General features: G+C 41.4%; 1 protein-coding gene across 1 annotated transcript; it reads left to right on the plus strand.

Moving 5' to 3' along the window:
- Positions 1 to 13,548: 13,548 nt before the first annotated feature.
- LOC307270312 (zinc-binding protein A33-like) lies at positions 13,549 to 14,985 on the plus strand (the record flags this gene model as incomplete). The annotated part of the gene is made up of 1 exon (XM_080054202.1): positions 13,549 to 14,985. The coding sequence occupies one exon, from the start codon at positions 13,549 to 13,551 to the stop codon at positions 14,983 to 14,985; it is 1,437 nt and encodes a 478-aa protein (XP_079910328.1).
- Between the last annotated feature and the right edge of the window lie 477 nt (positions 14,986 to 15,462).

Below are 15,462 nucleotides of genomic sequence, written 5' to 3' on the forward strand. Positions count from 1 at the left end.
AGGAATAACATATTTTAAAAACCCAAAACTTTGGTAAAGTAAATCCACTACTAATTCTACTGCTCCTGTCCCTATGTGTTGTATTCCTTTCACCACGCCTTCAGTGGCTTTCTTAAAAATGTTGTTTAACGTAAATATCCCCATGTCTCTCGTTCCAAACCCGTCTAAACCGGCTTCCTCATAACCAGGGACAAACCCTTGTTTGCAATTTGTAATAGCTTGAAAATCTACTTCAGATGAGAGATTCTTTGGCCAGAATCTCAACATATTATAACCCTTAAAATCAATTGAAGGGAATGGGATACTCCAGGGATTTCGGACATCCAGGCCGTTTAACAACCAATGTTCTGGAAATACATTTTTCCCATAATAAGCAGATTGTGTAATAAAAGCGTATTTCGTCCCAACATGACACACAATTTCATTTACCCAGCTAGTTCTAGCTATCCTTAACTCTGAAAGTGACACTTGTTGAAATTCAGGCCTAGCCCCTGGGAACCCGTTTCTTATTGTGTCTTCTACAAAGGTTTCCCAAGTAACGTTTAGCCATTTTCCAAAACGTTGTTCAAAAATCTTCTGAAATTTGGGAATGGGATGTTGAAAAGCATTCTTTACTTCTCGTTCGACCTGTCCCCAGAAGGTGTGTGAATTCAACATTATTTCATTAGTTATTGCATGTCTGGGCGGAGAGTTTGAAAAATACATGTCAATCAATTTTTCAAAACTCTTCCCTATCAATACTCCATCATGTAGTCTATATATTCTTGACCAAAAACTCTTTCTATTCACTAATCTGGCTTGATGCATGGTGGACTCTGCAAAAGAGTCCTTTTCATAACAATATTCGTAATTATCCTTTTCAGAACAAAAATCTTTCCCGTAATAACCATATTTTACAGATGGGTATTTGCCATCCGGGTTAGAGTGTGTCATCGTTTCACGAAGACCTAACGTATATGCTATATGTTTTCTACCTTTTTCAAATATCTCTTTGGTTAAAATAGAAGGTGGTGCCAAACAATTTTTGCACCCCTGTATTTCCAATGAAACCGCTCGTGGAGTGGGTTGTTTTGTTCCAATATATTCATAATAATGGGACCCATGCAACGAAAACCACTGCTGTTTCAAGAAGGTTTCCAAGAGATGTGACTGATAGTCTTTAAACGTATAGCTTAAAAAACATGGCTCTAATTTCAAAGTTTCCGAAGGTAACAAGCCTATCCCCACATACCTGTCTACTCCATGCGTAATAGTCATGGTTTCACGCCACAGATATTTTAAATGGTCGATTCCACAATTTGTGTGATTAAAGGCATGATATTGGTCATTCGCAGGCAGCCCCTTAAGCCGACAATATGGTCTAATAAAGTTATTATTTATTTCTTTTTGGTTTTCTGGATACCTACCCGTTTCTAACATAGATTTAATCACTACGGGAAGGGCCTCATACAATGTTTTATTAACACATTGCAAAAAATTACTCATAACAAGAGATCCGTTTTCTTTCAGCCATTTCTTGTTCTCAATATGTTCAAAATTCGGTACTAACATATAATATAGAACCTCCTCAGGAAATGAAACATTCCTCAACCAATTAAGTCCTCTTGGATACCCCACAAGTCCATAATTGGTTGATAGAACTTGTAAACCCCACTGAAAATATCTCTTATGTTGTAATTTAATGCTTCGTTGTCCAAAAAGCACTTCAAAGTATTTCTTAAATTCGGACTGAGGATGCCTTCGTCTTCTTACAGGACGCAAAGGTAATCGATACAAGGTATCAGTCCCCTCTTCCTCTTGTATTTTTTCATCCGGTGCAGTAGTGTTTTTTAACTCATAATTTTCTTTACTGGCCTCAGATCGTCCTTCAGGAAATATATACCTCCATAAATACAATACATGGATTTTGTTTGACGATGGCATAGCCACCGTGGTGTAACTACTGATAGGTTTCGTGTAATTCTGATTTTTAGATACACTTAAAGACGTGGGCCTCCACTCTGACTTCAAAGGATCTGTGTATCTAATTAATGACCTATTATTAACAGTGAACCATGTACAATTTCTAAATTGTCTTTCTGGTCGCCTGGTGATATATCCGTTTTTTATGTTTGTCCAATTAGCGGTGATAGTCACACATTTGAATGTCAGCATGACTTTTAAAAACCATGATGTTTTGGTTAGAATGTGCGAGTCATTTACAAACGTTGACACATTCAATATCTCTTTGTCATCCGCGTCAACCTCAAATTTGTTGTGATTAACGTGAAACCAGGATGATGTACAATCTGTCTTTGTTAAAAGAGTTGTAATTCTTGAATTTAAGATTTGAAAAGGTTGCGTTTCCGACCTCCACAATTTATCCATAACTCCTGTCAGAATGTAAGAATCAACATCCAGTCCAGTAAGGTTAACATTCCGATTCAACATTTCCTCTACTAACAATTTTCGATATTTGGTTATATTCCGTTCTTTACATTGAGTGGGATGTTCACATGTAGATATCTCACTCGTACATGGCAACGGTTGTACATTATATACATCCTGAATAACAGATCCTATTCTTTCTTCCACTTTAATCTCCTTCACATCCCATATTCTAACTGAATATGTCGTGATTTGAGCATATCCTATAATAATCCCTAATAAAGCAGTAATAGTAAATATTATGTACATAAAACAGAGTAAGAAAGCATGATTCAATTCTCTCCGTCTTGTGGCTTCATATGTCACCACTGTTTGTTCTATCTTATTTATATCAGCCCTTTCCCCCTTTATCTCCATTTTATACTCATTCCCTTTTTGATGTAATTAAAGGAATCAGCCAAAGTGAATTACACTTAGCTTAGGTTACTCCGTTAGAGTAGGCTTCTTTTTAAACAACTTTAAAATCCTATCATACTTACTTTTTGGTTTTTCTTTAGGCTCCAAAGCCGATTGAGACACAACTACTCTCGCCGTCTTCACATGGCCTTGTGATTCTTTGGCTAACACCATCTGTAGGTGTAACAGGAGGGTGGGAGCTGACCACCCCTTACTATGAGGTAGTGAACACGGAAGTATCACACTCGTAGCCCAATATGTGATATCTGTCTCCTGCTTCCTAGATAGTAAAGTTACCCAGTCCATTTCCTCATGCCGGGGTCTTCTCCCTACCGCAGCTCCACCATATTTAATAAACGCTCCCTCTAATAGTTGTAGCAGTATCGTTTGGAATTCTATTTCATAAGGTTTGCTCCGTTTCATTTTAGGAAACAACTCCTCTCTTCTGACATCTGGATACAGTGTCACAGTGGACACTGTTTTACTTCCGGTAAACAGACTAGGTCTATCAAGGCTTAGAATGGGAAACTGGGTTTTTATCATTTTTTGTAGAGGTGACAGACTAGGACCTAGGTCCAGAGTAGAGGTATACATCCCTAACTTTCTGTTAACACCTCTACGATAACCCAACCTTTCTGAATCAAAAGGATGGATGGTGCCGTCTCCTTTCAGTTATTCTAACCCTGAACTTAGCCCAATTCTTGTCGCATTCTCACAAGGTAACACCCCCTCCGGGGTTGACGAACATTGGCAGTCTCCATTAAAACCTACTGGATGATCATAACGTCCGATTATCATGCGTAACGCATATAAATTAAAACAATCGTTACAGAATACCAATCTACAAGAGGGTAAGCCCTCTCTCGAGCTCTCCGCATAACTGCAGCCACTAGACGCTATGCGAAACATCACTGGTCTGAGCGAGGCAGGTCCCCTCCATACGCTATCTGTAACACGGGCAGAACACGCCGCACATGAACCCAATACATACTTCCTCCACACCAGTCTTAATACACGTTCCCAGTTTTCTGGTATAACACCTTTTAATGCCAGAGATAAATTCTTTGTATTACTCCCCAGCCATATGGTCGCCCCCTTAGTTCCACAACAGTTTAGTATCCATGTGGCCTGTGAAGAATGTATGAACAAATCGCAAATGTCAACAGGTGTCCGTAGGCTAAGTGGATATGCAGAAGCCATAATGATATCAGATTATTTTATCTTCCGTAATTGAGTAGGATGCGCTGGTCCAAACTTCTTTAGTATAACTACGTTACCGGTTTGTGAGACTACTGTGTCTTTGCCTTCTACCTTTGATTTCCACTTCCCTTCTCCTAAATTAATTGACTTCCGTCCTACCCAAACTAACTCTCCTGGCATAAACGGTCCTTCTTCTTCACTAACCTGCCTAATCACCGGAGAAATCAATTTAGGTTGTTGTAAATATATATTTAGTCTAGTCAAATGTATTGGCTCATCCCAAGTTACTGGAGCATTTTTTATAATCCACTCCTTGGCTGCCCTTACTCCGCGTTCAGCTACTCCGTTTGTGTGCGATGAGTATGGGACAGACCAGACTTGTTGTACTGAGTGGTCTTGTAACACCTCATCAACCCACCTGTTTTTGAAATGTGACCCATTGTCCATTCTTAACGACCTAGTGGTTGGAAAGTGACATAGGTGGTCTCCTAATCTAACAGCTACGATTCGGCCTGTTGCAGCCCTCAAGGGATAAACATGTTTGTAAGAGGATCCATTGTCAGCAATTATTAAGAAATATTTATTTCCTAACTTGGTTCTACTTGTAAGGGGCCCAGCAATATCCGTACTGAAGTGTATCCCTGGCTCTTTACATACAATTTGTAATGGCTGAGGCATGTTTCTTTTATATCCTCCCACCAAAGCACACTGTTGACATCTCGATCTGATTAATGTTGTATGTGCACTGAGTGTAGGAATGTGTATTAAACGTTCTTTCACAAACTGTCTTATCCGTTCCAAACCTACGTGCCCCAGATTTTCATGTATTTCCAAAACTACCTCATACGCTTGATCTACCGGCACATTTATATGCTTATCTTTCGTTCTCCACTCGGGAGGGAAGACAACGCTTAACTTCGCCACTCTAAACCTAGTTTGGGCTAGTTTATCTACCTCTCGATTTCCTTCGTGGTCGAAGTCATCTATTTTCGTGTGGCTTTTAACATGTTCCCACTCTACTTTGATCTTCCCTGTTAATTCAGCTATTAAACTCCACAGTGTCTCATGCACCAAGGGTTCTCCCTTGACATTAGTGAATTCCCTGAGTTTCCAATATTCTAACTCCTGGCTGCCAGCCTTGTAACAATAGGAACTATCGGTTACAATCCTTAGGGCACAAATCCCAGCGTCTTTCGCACGTATAAGGCCCTCATGAACAGCAGTTACCTCTGCTGTCTGCGCACTACCCATACATCTCCCCGTGCGTCTTGCAATTACATTTCCATCCTCATCTTTCAATATATAAGCCCATACAGCCTGTTCATCCGCACCATGTAAGCTACCATCCGTAAACAAAGTTATCTTAGGTTTTTTATATGGCTTTTCCTCTGTTTTTACCGCTTTTAAAACCTGTCCTTCTAGCTCAAACTTTATTTGTGTATCAATGATCATTAACTCCCACTTTCCCCAACGAGATTGCATGGCCTTTGCGCCTGCGGTTGTTTGTTTAGTGGCTTCTTTTATACTACTTAACGGGGTAAAGAACACTACATCTTCGCTTCCCGCAACATCTTTTAACACTGGCCAGAATCTATACGCTATACATAAATATTTCTCTTCCCGAGTATATTTTTGTTCTGTAATTGACCAAGTGTTAGACAAGAATAACATTGGTCTTTTTGATCTCGCATTCCTTACTTCCACTCCTCCTCCGTTATCACCCACAGACAAATGTGCTTCTAGAGGTAGATGCGATTCCCGTTTTTCAAGTTGTACAGCATTATCCATTATGTATTGTTTCATTGTCTCATAATGTGCTACATCTTCTTCATTCAATAAAAAATCCTTAGGCGCTCCCTTGCGTCTTAGTTTTCCCTTTAATTTATGGAGGGGTGCCGCTAATTCACTCATTAAAGGTACATGGTTGCTAACGTACTCACAAATGCCTAAAAATCTTTCCAGGCATTTCACCGACGTTGGTGTCTGAAACTCTGCAATTTTTTGCTTATATTCATCTGTTAATTCTTTCCCGTCCATTGAGATCTTAAACCCTAGATACTGCAATTCACACTTCCCTATTTCACACTTCTTCAGACCCACTTTGAACCCCGCTGTCTTCAATCTAACCAACACCTCTTGCAGGCATTCCAAGTGCTCTGCTGCCCCCTCGTGGGTGAAATAGATATCGTCTATATATACTTTTAATTCCAAACCTTCCAATATGTTCATAATCGCTGATTGAAATACATTTGGACTGTTCTTGTATCCTTGCGGGAGCCTAAGCCATTTAAATGACTTGTTAAATACTTGGAAACAACATTTAAGTTGAGACTGTGGACATATAGGGATTGTCCAGAACCCATTGCTTAAGTCTAAACAGCTTTTATATCTGAGTTGAGGTAGCACCCTCATGGTCCGAGAGGGATTAATCAAACGTCTAGCGTCTGTGCAAGACCTTTTATTCAATTCAATTAAATTGTGTACTATTCTGCATGTCCCATCAGGTTTGGGCACTGCCAAGATAGGTAGGTTGGTCGGTGGGTTCTCCACCTCTTCTATAATTCCCAGCTCTACTAATTCATTAATAGTAGTCTCTACTTCCTTTCTTATTTCTTTTTTAATAGGGTAAGGCGGTTGCCGAGGCGGCATACCCCCCCTAATTGTGTGTGTAAATTGTTCTGCCTTGCCCACATCATTCTTGAACCTCGCATACTTCCCCATATACAACACTTCTCTAAGTTTAGCTTTATCAGGTAAATCACTATTTCGTACATGGAATTCAATTTGCGCGTCTACATCCATTTCTTTTAGATAAGACACTTTTTTGCACAACAACAAATCTCTTATGGAGATTAAATTATCTGTTCCTTTTACCCCTACCAAACCTTGATGATTTATTTCCTTTAATGAGGTGGTGGTCCCATCAGCTAACTCAACCACTCTCTCTTTCCCTGTCCCTGCGCCCTGCATGTTTATTGTAATATCGGCTCCGGTATCTACTCTGTAAACTGTGTCTTTGTAATCTGCATAGAAATTATAGTCCTCCTCCCACGTATATTTATTCAATAAATCTAAGGCTGGTCTATTTTTGGTTTCTTGTATTTCAGGTCCCACTCTTCCTGTTTCTTCCTCACTTCTGCTTTCTCCACATATGTCATATTCCCCCACACCTCGTTTTTTGCCCATGGCCGGGGATCTGACTGTGTTGTATTCTGCTCTTGAGACGTTTTTGGTATATATCTCCCTGAGTTTGTGTTCTTTGACTGCGCACCAAAAGTCTGTTTGGACTGATTCGTAAACTTGTTCACCGGATCCACCGCCTTGTCGTTTTTTGACTGCGTGTCTTTCCCTCCAGGTTTTTCCATTGCCTGTGTCTTTTTCTGCTCAGTGAATAGTTTCTGTTTTGCGTCGTAAACCGCTACTTCTTCCATTTTCTTTGAATATGAATAACCTCGCCATCTCAACGCTAGCTCATAGCCCCCCGATATTTCTTTTAATATTCTTTCCATGTGTATGTCATCATCTGTTATATGGTCCATCTCCACCGTGGCTAAAGTTAAAGTTGTGCGTTTGTCCCTAATAGCCTTTATCAAATTAGTTACTTTTTCGTCTATTCTACTCATTCCAGGTGTCAGTCTGGTTAATGCCAATATATCCCAGGGAGTCAAACCTTTTGGCAACCTACACTTCCTACTGATATTAAAAAACCCTATCACCGCGGGATTCGATAAGATCTGCTGACTGACACCTGTTTCTTTACACCTAGAGATAAACTGAACGTCTGTTTCATCTGTGTTTCTTTCCGGAATTTGGTATTTTAAATCTTTTGGGCTAACTGTCATATCTGTCCAGTGTCTTCTGTCCTCTATATTCGAAGAGGCCCTAACTGAGGTTTTATCATGCATATACTCATTAGCCCTTGTTTTGTCTGCTATGGGGAACGCTAATGTTGGATATCTTGAGTCATTAATCTCCTCCTCACCCTCTTCTCGTATGCTTCCCATCATTCCTCTATTCATATATTGATCTGCGTACGTCGGAAAACGCGCCTCGTTTATATTTATCGGACTGACAGGCCTTCTTGGCTCATCTTCATATACCGGCGCACACTGAACTGCTGCTCGGTTTAACGTTATTGGCGGGGGTCTTACAACTTGTGCATAAGCCTGAGTTGCCATATCTCTCCTGATGTTACCCTCCCTGTAATAATCATATCCTGACGCTAGATATGCTTCCTTCCACGTATGAGGAATTTTATTTTGCATAAGCACTGTGTTTGCAGACGGCGCACCGGCTGTATACCTGGATTCCGCGTGGGTGATCGGATACCAATCTAATATCAAATCTTCTCCATCTACACTTTCCCACAGTTCACTAACGGGCTGTACAAACTCTGTTTGTGGATTATAAGCAAACCCGTCCGACGTCATCCATACAGGGGGAAGCGCTGGCAGTCTATGGGGGTTGTATTGTTTCCTGACATACGGCCCAGCACCCCCATGCCTCCCCCTCGCTATCGGCGCCAGACTAGGGGCAAAGGACACTAATGGTCTGGACCCTCCATGCTTTGATGTACCACTAGGTGTTGACGTTTTGAAGTCAATTGACCCCGACCGGTTATCACCCCCCCGCGCGGGGCTAGGATATGGTGTACTCGGTCGTCTCCTTCCTCCCCCCTCCAAGTATCCATCTGGCTTTCCTGTCTCCTTCTCCTCTTCTGTAATGTCAGTTATTGGAAACCTTGCATATACTTCCTCTAATTTTTCGTGTAAATACTGTTTCAAATCAGGAGTATCTACCAAAAGTCTAATTATAGGCGCACATTTTTGTAAGGGTACTGATTGGGCCACTGCCTCTATTAGCCGTCTTATATTAATGCCTTTATAAGTTTTTCCCTGTGTGCGAACTCTTACTGTCAATACGCGTGCTGAGGCCTGTTCAGCCCATGTAATTACTGTCCTGATCGCTGTTTCCAGTGGTCTACTAATCTTTTCGATAGTAGGCTGCTCGCTTCGGGAGTACTCCCTGTCCGTTATGACAACATGAGCACAGGTGTCATACCACTGTTTGGCTATGTCTCCTGGATCCACCTCTACCACTTGGCCTACTCTCAGGCCCCCGAATCGGTCTCCACTACCAGCAAACGTGCTTATCATGGCATCCGCCCTCGCGCGTCTACTGTGTGCCTGGCCCATCATCCTTCTCACTTCTGAATCATAATCTGGAGAATCTGTTAAATCTTTCTCATGAAACACCAATAGTGGGCCTATTCCATAAGTCATGTCTACTTGATCTGGTGCTTTTACTTCTACCAAGAACCTAATGCTCCCCAGTGTCATGATGTCTCCCCCAGTGGGCCCAGCACCCCTGTATCTCGGTTCAACTGGTCCAGCATACAGCCCCTCGGTTTCAGCTAACCCCTCTCCTTCTTCTTCTTCTTCTTTCGTTTCCCCCTTTCGAGCAAACGACACGTCCTGGAATAATTCATTTATTATTGTAGAACTGAAATTCTTTAATCCCTCCTCCCATTCGTTGTATGTGACAGTTTCCTCCACACACAGAGTTATGTTCAGAGCAGCGCCTAAACTGTTCCAGGCTAACATAAAAGCCTTCAGTGAATCTAGATGACTGTATTTATAAATACCACACCCGAATGGCGTCATTATGAGATTATTCGGTTTGCCTTGATTGACCTGAGTAAGAGCTACGTGCATTACCCTTTCATATGCATATTTTAACACTTTCATAGGGTCCTCTCCTTCTAGTCTAACCGAATGATGTAACACCACATGTAATACACATGTTACATTCTTATTTACACTCTTTTCTGTGACTAGTACCATGTCTCTTTCGAAGAAACCCTGATACTCCTCCCTTAACCTTATACTTTCCTGTTGCATAATATCTCCGGTTATTTTCACAATGGCCAGAGCCACTCCTCCCTTATGAGCCAATTTTGTATTTGCAGGATTTACTAACATACAGGCACCCGGTTCCACCAATTCCTCAAGTGGAACCTGAGTGATGATTAATCTCCCCCTATTGTTTTTAATGGTTCCTCGGATGTTCGTAGATTTGCGCACTGGTTTACCCGTGCTATCTAATACCTCACCCAAACCACCCCCTCCAGAACTACTTACTCTATATGCCGGAGGGCGAAATGCCAATTCAGGCCACCGTCCCTCCGCCCCACCTCTGAAATCAAACTCGTCCGTGGACCCTCTAAACCCATCCCCCGTCAGCCCCTCAACCCCCTCCGCTAAAGGGGCCGTGGGCTGTCTTCCTCCGGGGAATTCCTCTGCTTCTTCCCCCTTGTCTGAGCCATACTCAGTATTTCCATCCATCCCTAATTGTAAAGTAACCACAACCCAGCCACTAAAAACAATTAAAATTGAACGTGTATAAATTAAAAGCTTAACAGCCCTTAATGTAAATATGGTAGTTTCAAGTCGTTTGTCCTTTCGTGGTCCCTATTTCTTTCACGGCATCTGATCAGGATACCTAGAAAATCACCACTGTCTGAGATCACCAAAATGGATACAATCAGTTAAAAGGGGAACTGTAATATATTTATCGCTACAAATATATCCCATTGCCTGACTTCGATCATTACAATCTAATGACCACAAGTACCAGTACCACCTAAACTTAGTACGCAGAACACAATTGTCTCATCCACTAAATCACTATCCTGTCCGCTCCTGAGTATCGTTTACTCACAGTGTGGTTTTCCACTCACCCCGTTCTCTATACCTAACAGACCATACTTCCCATTTTTCTCAGACAAACTAAAGCCCGGCCGAGTTTTTAAAGAAAGAATGTATTTTGCCTCCTGTTATAAGGTATGTTTACTAAGAACGAGCAAAGCAGACTACGAGAACCTCTGTCCAAAAAGCCGGTTCGTGGGTTTCAATTTGTTTTATTAAAATTAAAAACCCCTTTTTAAACATCGACCCTCCCAGTCTGGCAGACCGCAATTGCTTCCTCGGCTTGTTTTCGCCGGTTGATAAAGAATCTTTCCCTCACGGGAGTCGGTTCTTGTATTTTAAGCCCGCTTCCCAAAGTTATTCCTATTACCGATAAAACAGTTATTTATCCAGTCATACAAAACTAACAATGTTCCAGCGAGCCCCACAGACCGGGCGCCATGTTACGATCTCGACTTCCAAAGTCTGATCTGTAATGAAAAGCTAGTATCTAAGTTTATTAGTTATGTCCTATTAAACCTGCATTAACTAACCTGTAACCCAATGCTTTAACTACAACCCCTATTACCATCAAAGAGCTCCCCTACTCTCACGGCTTCTGCTTGAGCGTCTCACCCGGGCTCCAGGAGGTGAGCGCGCGGGATCTTAACTACTAGACTGCCTTGGGATTCTCTTAGATAAATAAAAGTGTCCTACTTAAACCCACTGTGTTCAGCGTTTCAATTCTTCTAAACGTATTCGTCTATTTCAGGAATCCCGTTTAGGTGTGAAATGTAACACTTTCTATTTGCTCCTGATGATCACTCCCCTATTTTAGGCAAAGGATATCTTTCACAAGTTATTTACTGTATTTTTATGTACCCGATGTTTATTAATTCCACCTCCTATAAAATAGAACAGATATACTATTTTCAGCATTCAACTACCAGCGTTAAACCTGGGAAGCCATTAAAAACAATTGTCTTTCTTTGATAAAAAAGGTATTTGTTATGAGGTTGTGTTCAATAATGTTGTCAGTGTGTAGGCCGTAGCATGAGTACCAACTTACGTTATGTCCAAGGGGGCGCTTCCCGTTCTTCCGTGGAAAACTCTCTATCTAGGTCCGGTAACACTGTCTAAACTAATTGGTAACTCAGACAAGAGGAACGTTTTACTGGTTTTTATTTATTCACATGATATTAAGAGTACATCATATATTAGAATACAGAAAAGATAGAAACAAGATTATTTGCCTATTAACTCATCAAAAGGAGTTTTTAAACATTTCCCCTAATAGATGTTAACTTGGTATTTTTCACAATTTGTTAAAGCCCAAGACCAGAGTTAATGCATGCACTCCGATTTTAAACTTGCGCTCTAGCCCTATATAAAATGCATCCCTCTAGGTCTGTAAAAATGATAAGGACGTAAGGAAGATTGTTAACGACACCAGTCAGTAAATGGGCTTTCCCCAATCTCCGTTAATTCCAATCACCATTCTATTCAGACCTCTATTCTAATAATCCCCACCTAAAAGTTTTAGAATTTTACCAAGTCATCTGTGTTCAGAGACAGAGAGAGAGAGAGAGAAAAAGTGCTTGGTGAGTTCCTCTCATCAAAAGTTACCGAGTTGATCGCTCAACTGACTATCTTCCGTTCCTCCTCAGCTTTTAATACAAGAGGAGGTCTCTCCTCTCAGAAGGGAGGAGCCTATTCAACCAGCACATGAAAATCTCTCTGTATCGCCCCCTCTCTCCTGCTTCGTGAACATACCAAGTTACTGTTCTAACTTTCAAAAAAACATCAACACTTCCTTTGTTTTTCACAATAAAACCCACATCACTTCAAACTCCCCGGAAACCAAATACAAACAATCCAAAATTCAAAATAAAACAATGAACCACTTTGTCTAAATGTACGAATGGAACAGTTTTATCACATATTCGTCCATAATACTCAACACCTCCAGGGGGCGCCAGAGGATAGTTAATGTTCATGCAAATTCAGTCAAGAAGATAGAATGAGCAAGATAGAAATAACTACAAATATATCTAGCACTTCTAATAGTTTTCTGCATGTCATTCCCTCTCTGACCCATTTCATCTGTCATCTCTCAGTATGTGTGTGTCTGTGTCTCTTTGTCTGTCTGTCTATTTGTGTGTGTTTGTAGGTCATTTTGCAAGATCCTGAAAGCAAACCTGACCTATAGTGGATTTCCTTTCTTTCTCAAACATCACCTGGTGGGATTCTTTTTCTCTAGCTGCACCTGTTCTGCTGACTCATTATTAAGTAATATTATTACTCTTGTCCCTGATCTTGTATTTTATATTAGTTGGATGCTGAATGTGGTGTATGATCATTTTATGTGACTGTGTGGATTGTGCTTATTTTATCATAATGCTGCTTTCCTGGACAGGTCATTCTTGAAGAAGATATTTTAATCTCAATTAATTCTACCTGGTTAAATACAGGATATTGATATTGATTGACTTTTTTGTTGTTTAGTTTGACATTCGGATTTGTTTCTAGTGGCGAAAATTATTTTAATAAGGGTCTGATGTTTTTGTGTGATTTGTTTAACTTTTGTCTTTTTCATACATTCTGTGTCATTTTAATTAGTTGTGTGTGAAGAGGACAGACGACTTCACCAAGAGACGCACGGAGACCAAAGTAACAACTTCCTCTGAGTGAGTCCAGCTCCTACAACACTGTGACACTCCACACACTGAAGGTGAGTTTGACTCAAAGTTAATCTCAGAGAAATTAGTAGAAGAGGGAAGGGAGCCACGTCTGACTGTACTTTCTGTCTGCTCTGTTTTCAGCTGCAGTCACAGACAAAATGGCCTCCATGTCAGAGGAGGATTTCTGCTGTTCGGTCTGTACAGACGTCTTTAGAGATCCTGTTGTTCTGGCGTGTAGCCACAGCTTCTGTAAAGAATGTCTGAAGAGCTGGTGGATTAAGAAATCAACACGTGAGTGTCCAGTTTGTAAGAGAAGATCTTCGAGGGATGAGCCACCTCGCAACTTAGCCTTAAAGAACCTGTGTGAGTCCTTCTTGGAGAGAGATCAGAAAGCTTCAGAGCCTCTCTCGCCTCCTGACTTTGCTTTAAAGAACAAGTGTGAGAGTTTCTCAGAGGCTCTCTGCAGTCTGCACTCTGAGAAACTCAAACTCTTCTGTCTGGACCATCAGCAGCCAGTTTGTCTCGTCTGCAGAGATTCAGACAAACGCAGACGCCACAGATTCAAACCCATCGATGAAGCTGCACCACAACACAAGAAGAAACTTGAGGAAACTCTGAAGCCCTTAAAGGAGAAGTTAAAGCTTTTTGAACAAGTTAAAGTGAAGTCTGCTCAAACAGCAGAACACATAAAGGTCCAGGCCCGACGCACAGAGAGGCAGATTCAGGATCAGTTTAAGAAGCTTCACCAGTTTCTAGTAGAGGAAGAGGTGGTTAGGTTGGCTGCACTGTGGGAGGAAGAGGAGCAGAAGAGTCAGATGATGGAGGCTCTGAGCAGAGAGATAGCAGCTCTTTCAGACACAGTCAGAGCCACAGAGGAGCAGCTGAGAGCTGAAGACGTCTCATTCCTGCTCAACTACAAGGCTGCAGTGGACAGAGTCCAGCAGCGCCCCCTGCCAGATGATCCACAGCTGCTCTCAGGAGCTCTGATAGACGAGGCCAAACACCTGGGCAACCTGACCTTCAACATCTGGAACAAGATGAAGGACATGGTCTCCTACACTCCTCTGGTTCTGGACCCAAACACTGCTCATCCAAAACTCATCCTGTCTGAAGATCTGACCAGTGTGAGACGAGAAGAAGAGGAACAGCAGCGTCCTGATAATCCAGAGAGGTTTGATAATTACTACATTGTCCTGGGCTCCGAGGGCTTTAACTCAGGGACTCACAGCTGGGACGTCCAGGTTGGAGACAATACAGAGTGGTACCTGGGTGTGGCAGCAGAGTCTGCCCAGAGGAAGGGAAAGGAACTGTCTGGATTATGGAGAATAGCGTTCGTTGAAGGTAAATACTCGGCATGGTCAACATCAGGTCCATACACTGTTCTCCCATTGGAGAAGAAGCTCCAGAGGATCAGAGTGGATCTGGACTGGAACAGACACAAACTGTCATTCTCTGATCTTGATACTAACACACTCATACACACCTTCACACACACTTTCACTGAGAGGATGTTTCCTTGGTTTAACCCTATAGATAAACTTCCTCTGAAGATATTACCAATGAAGGTCTGTGTGACAGTGGAACAGAGCAGCTAGAGTAAAGATAATCACAATTAAAGGTGTAAGTTTCTGCCCTTGTCCTACTGCTGTCTCACTAGTCAGTACGGCTGCCACTGTGTATTATTTGAAGTACTTACATCAAAACCTTTACAAGAGTTTGGCCAGACAGTTTTGAGGGAAAAACGCAGGAAAATAAAATAATTCTCAATGGAAACATTTATGGAAAATTTAAATGGCATGCAGAAGAGAATTTTCTTTTTGTTAATCACTGTCACTTGCACAAATTTCACGCTACATACATATCTGTTAGATTGAAATTTAGGAAATCTAGTCCTGGTCGCACCCATGTGACTTCTGAAGCAAACAGACCTCCATATTTTGATCTGTGAGCTTTCAAGTGACAGAAAGTCCAAAAAACTGCCACATAGGTTAAATACAGGATAATGATTGATAGACTTTTTTGTTGTTAAGTTTGGCATTTGGATTGTTGTTTCTGATGTCTTTGTGTGATTT

Source organism: Ammodytes marinus, assembly GCF_949987685.1.
Source record: "Ammodytes marinus genome assembly, contig: scaffold_57, whole genome shotgun sequence".
Classification (NCBI taxonomy): domain Eukaryota; kingdom Metazoa; phylum Chordata; class Actinopteri; order Uranoscopiformes; family Ammodytidae; genus Ammodytes; species Ammodytes marinus.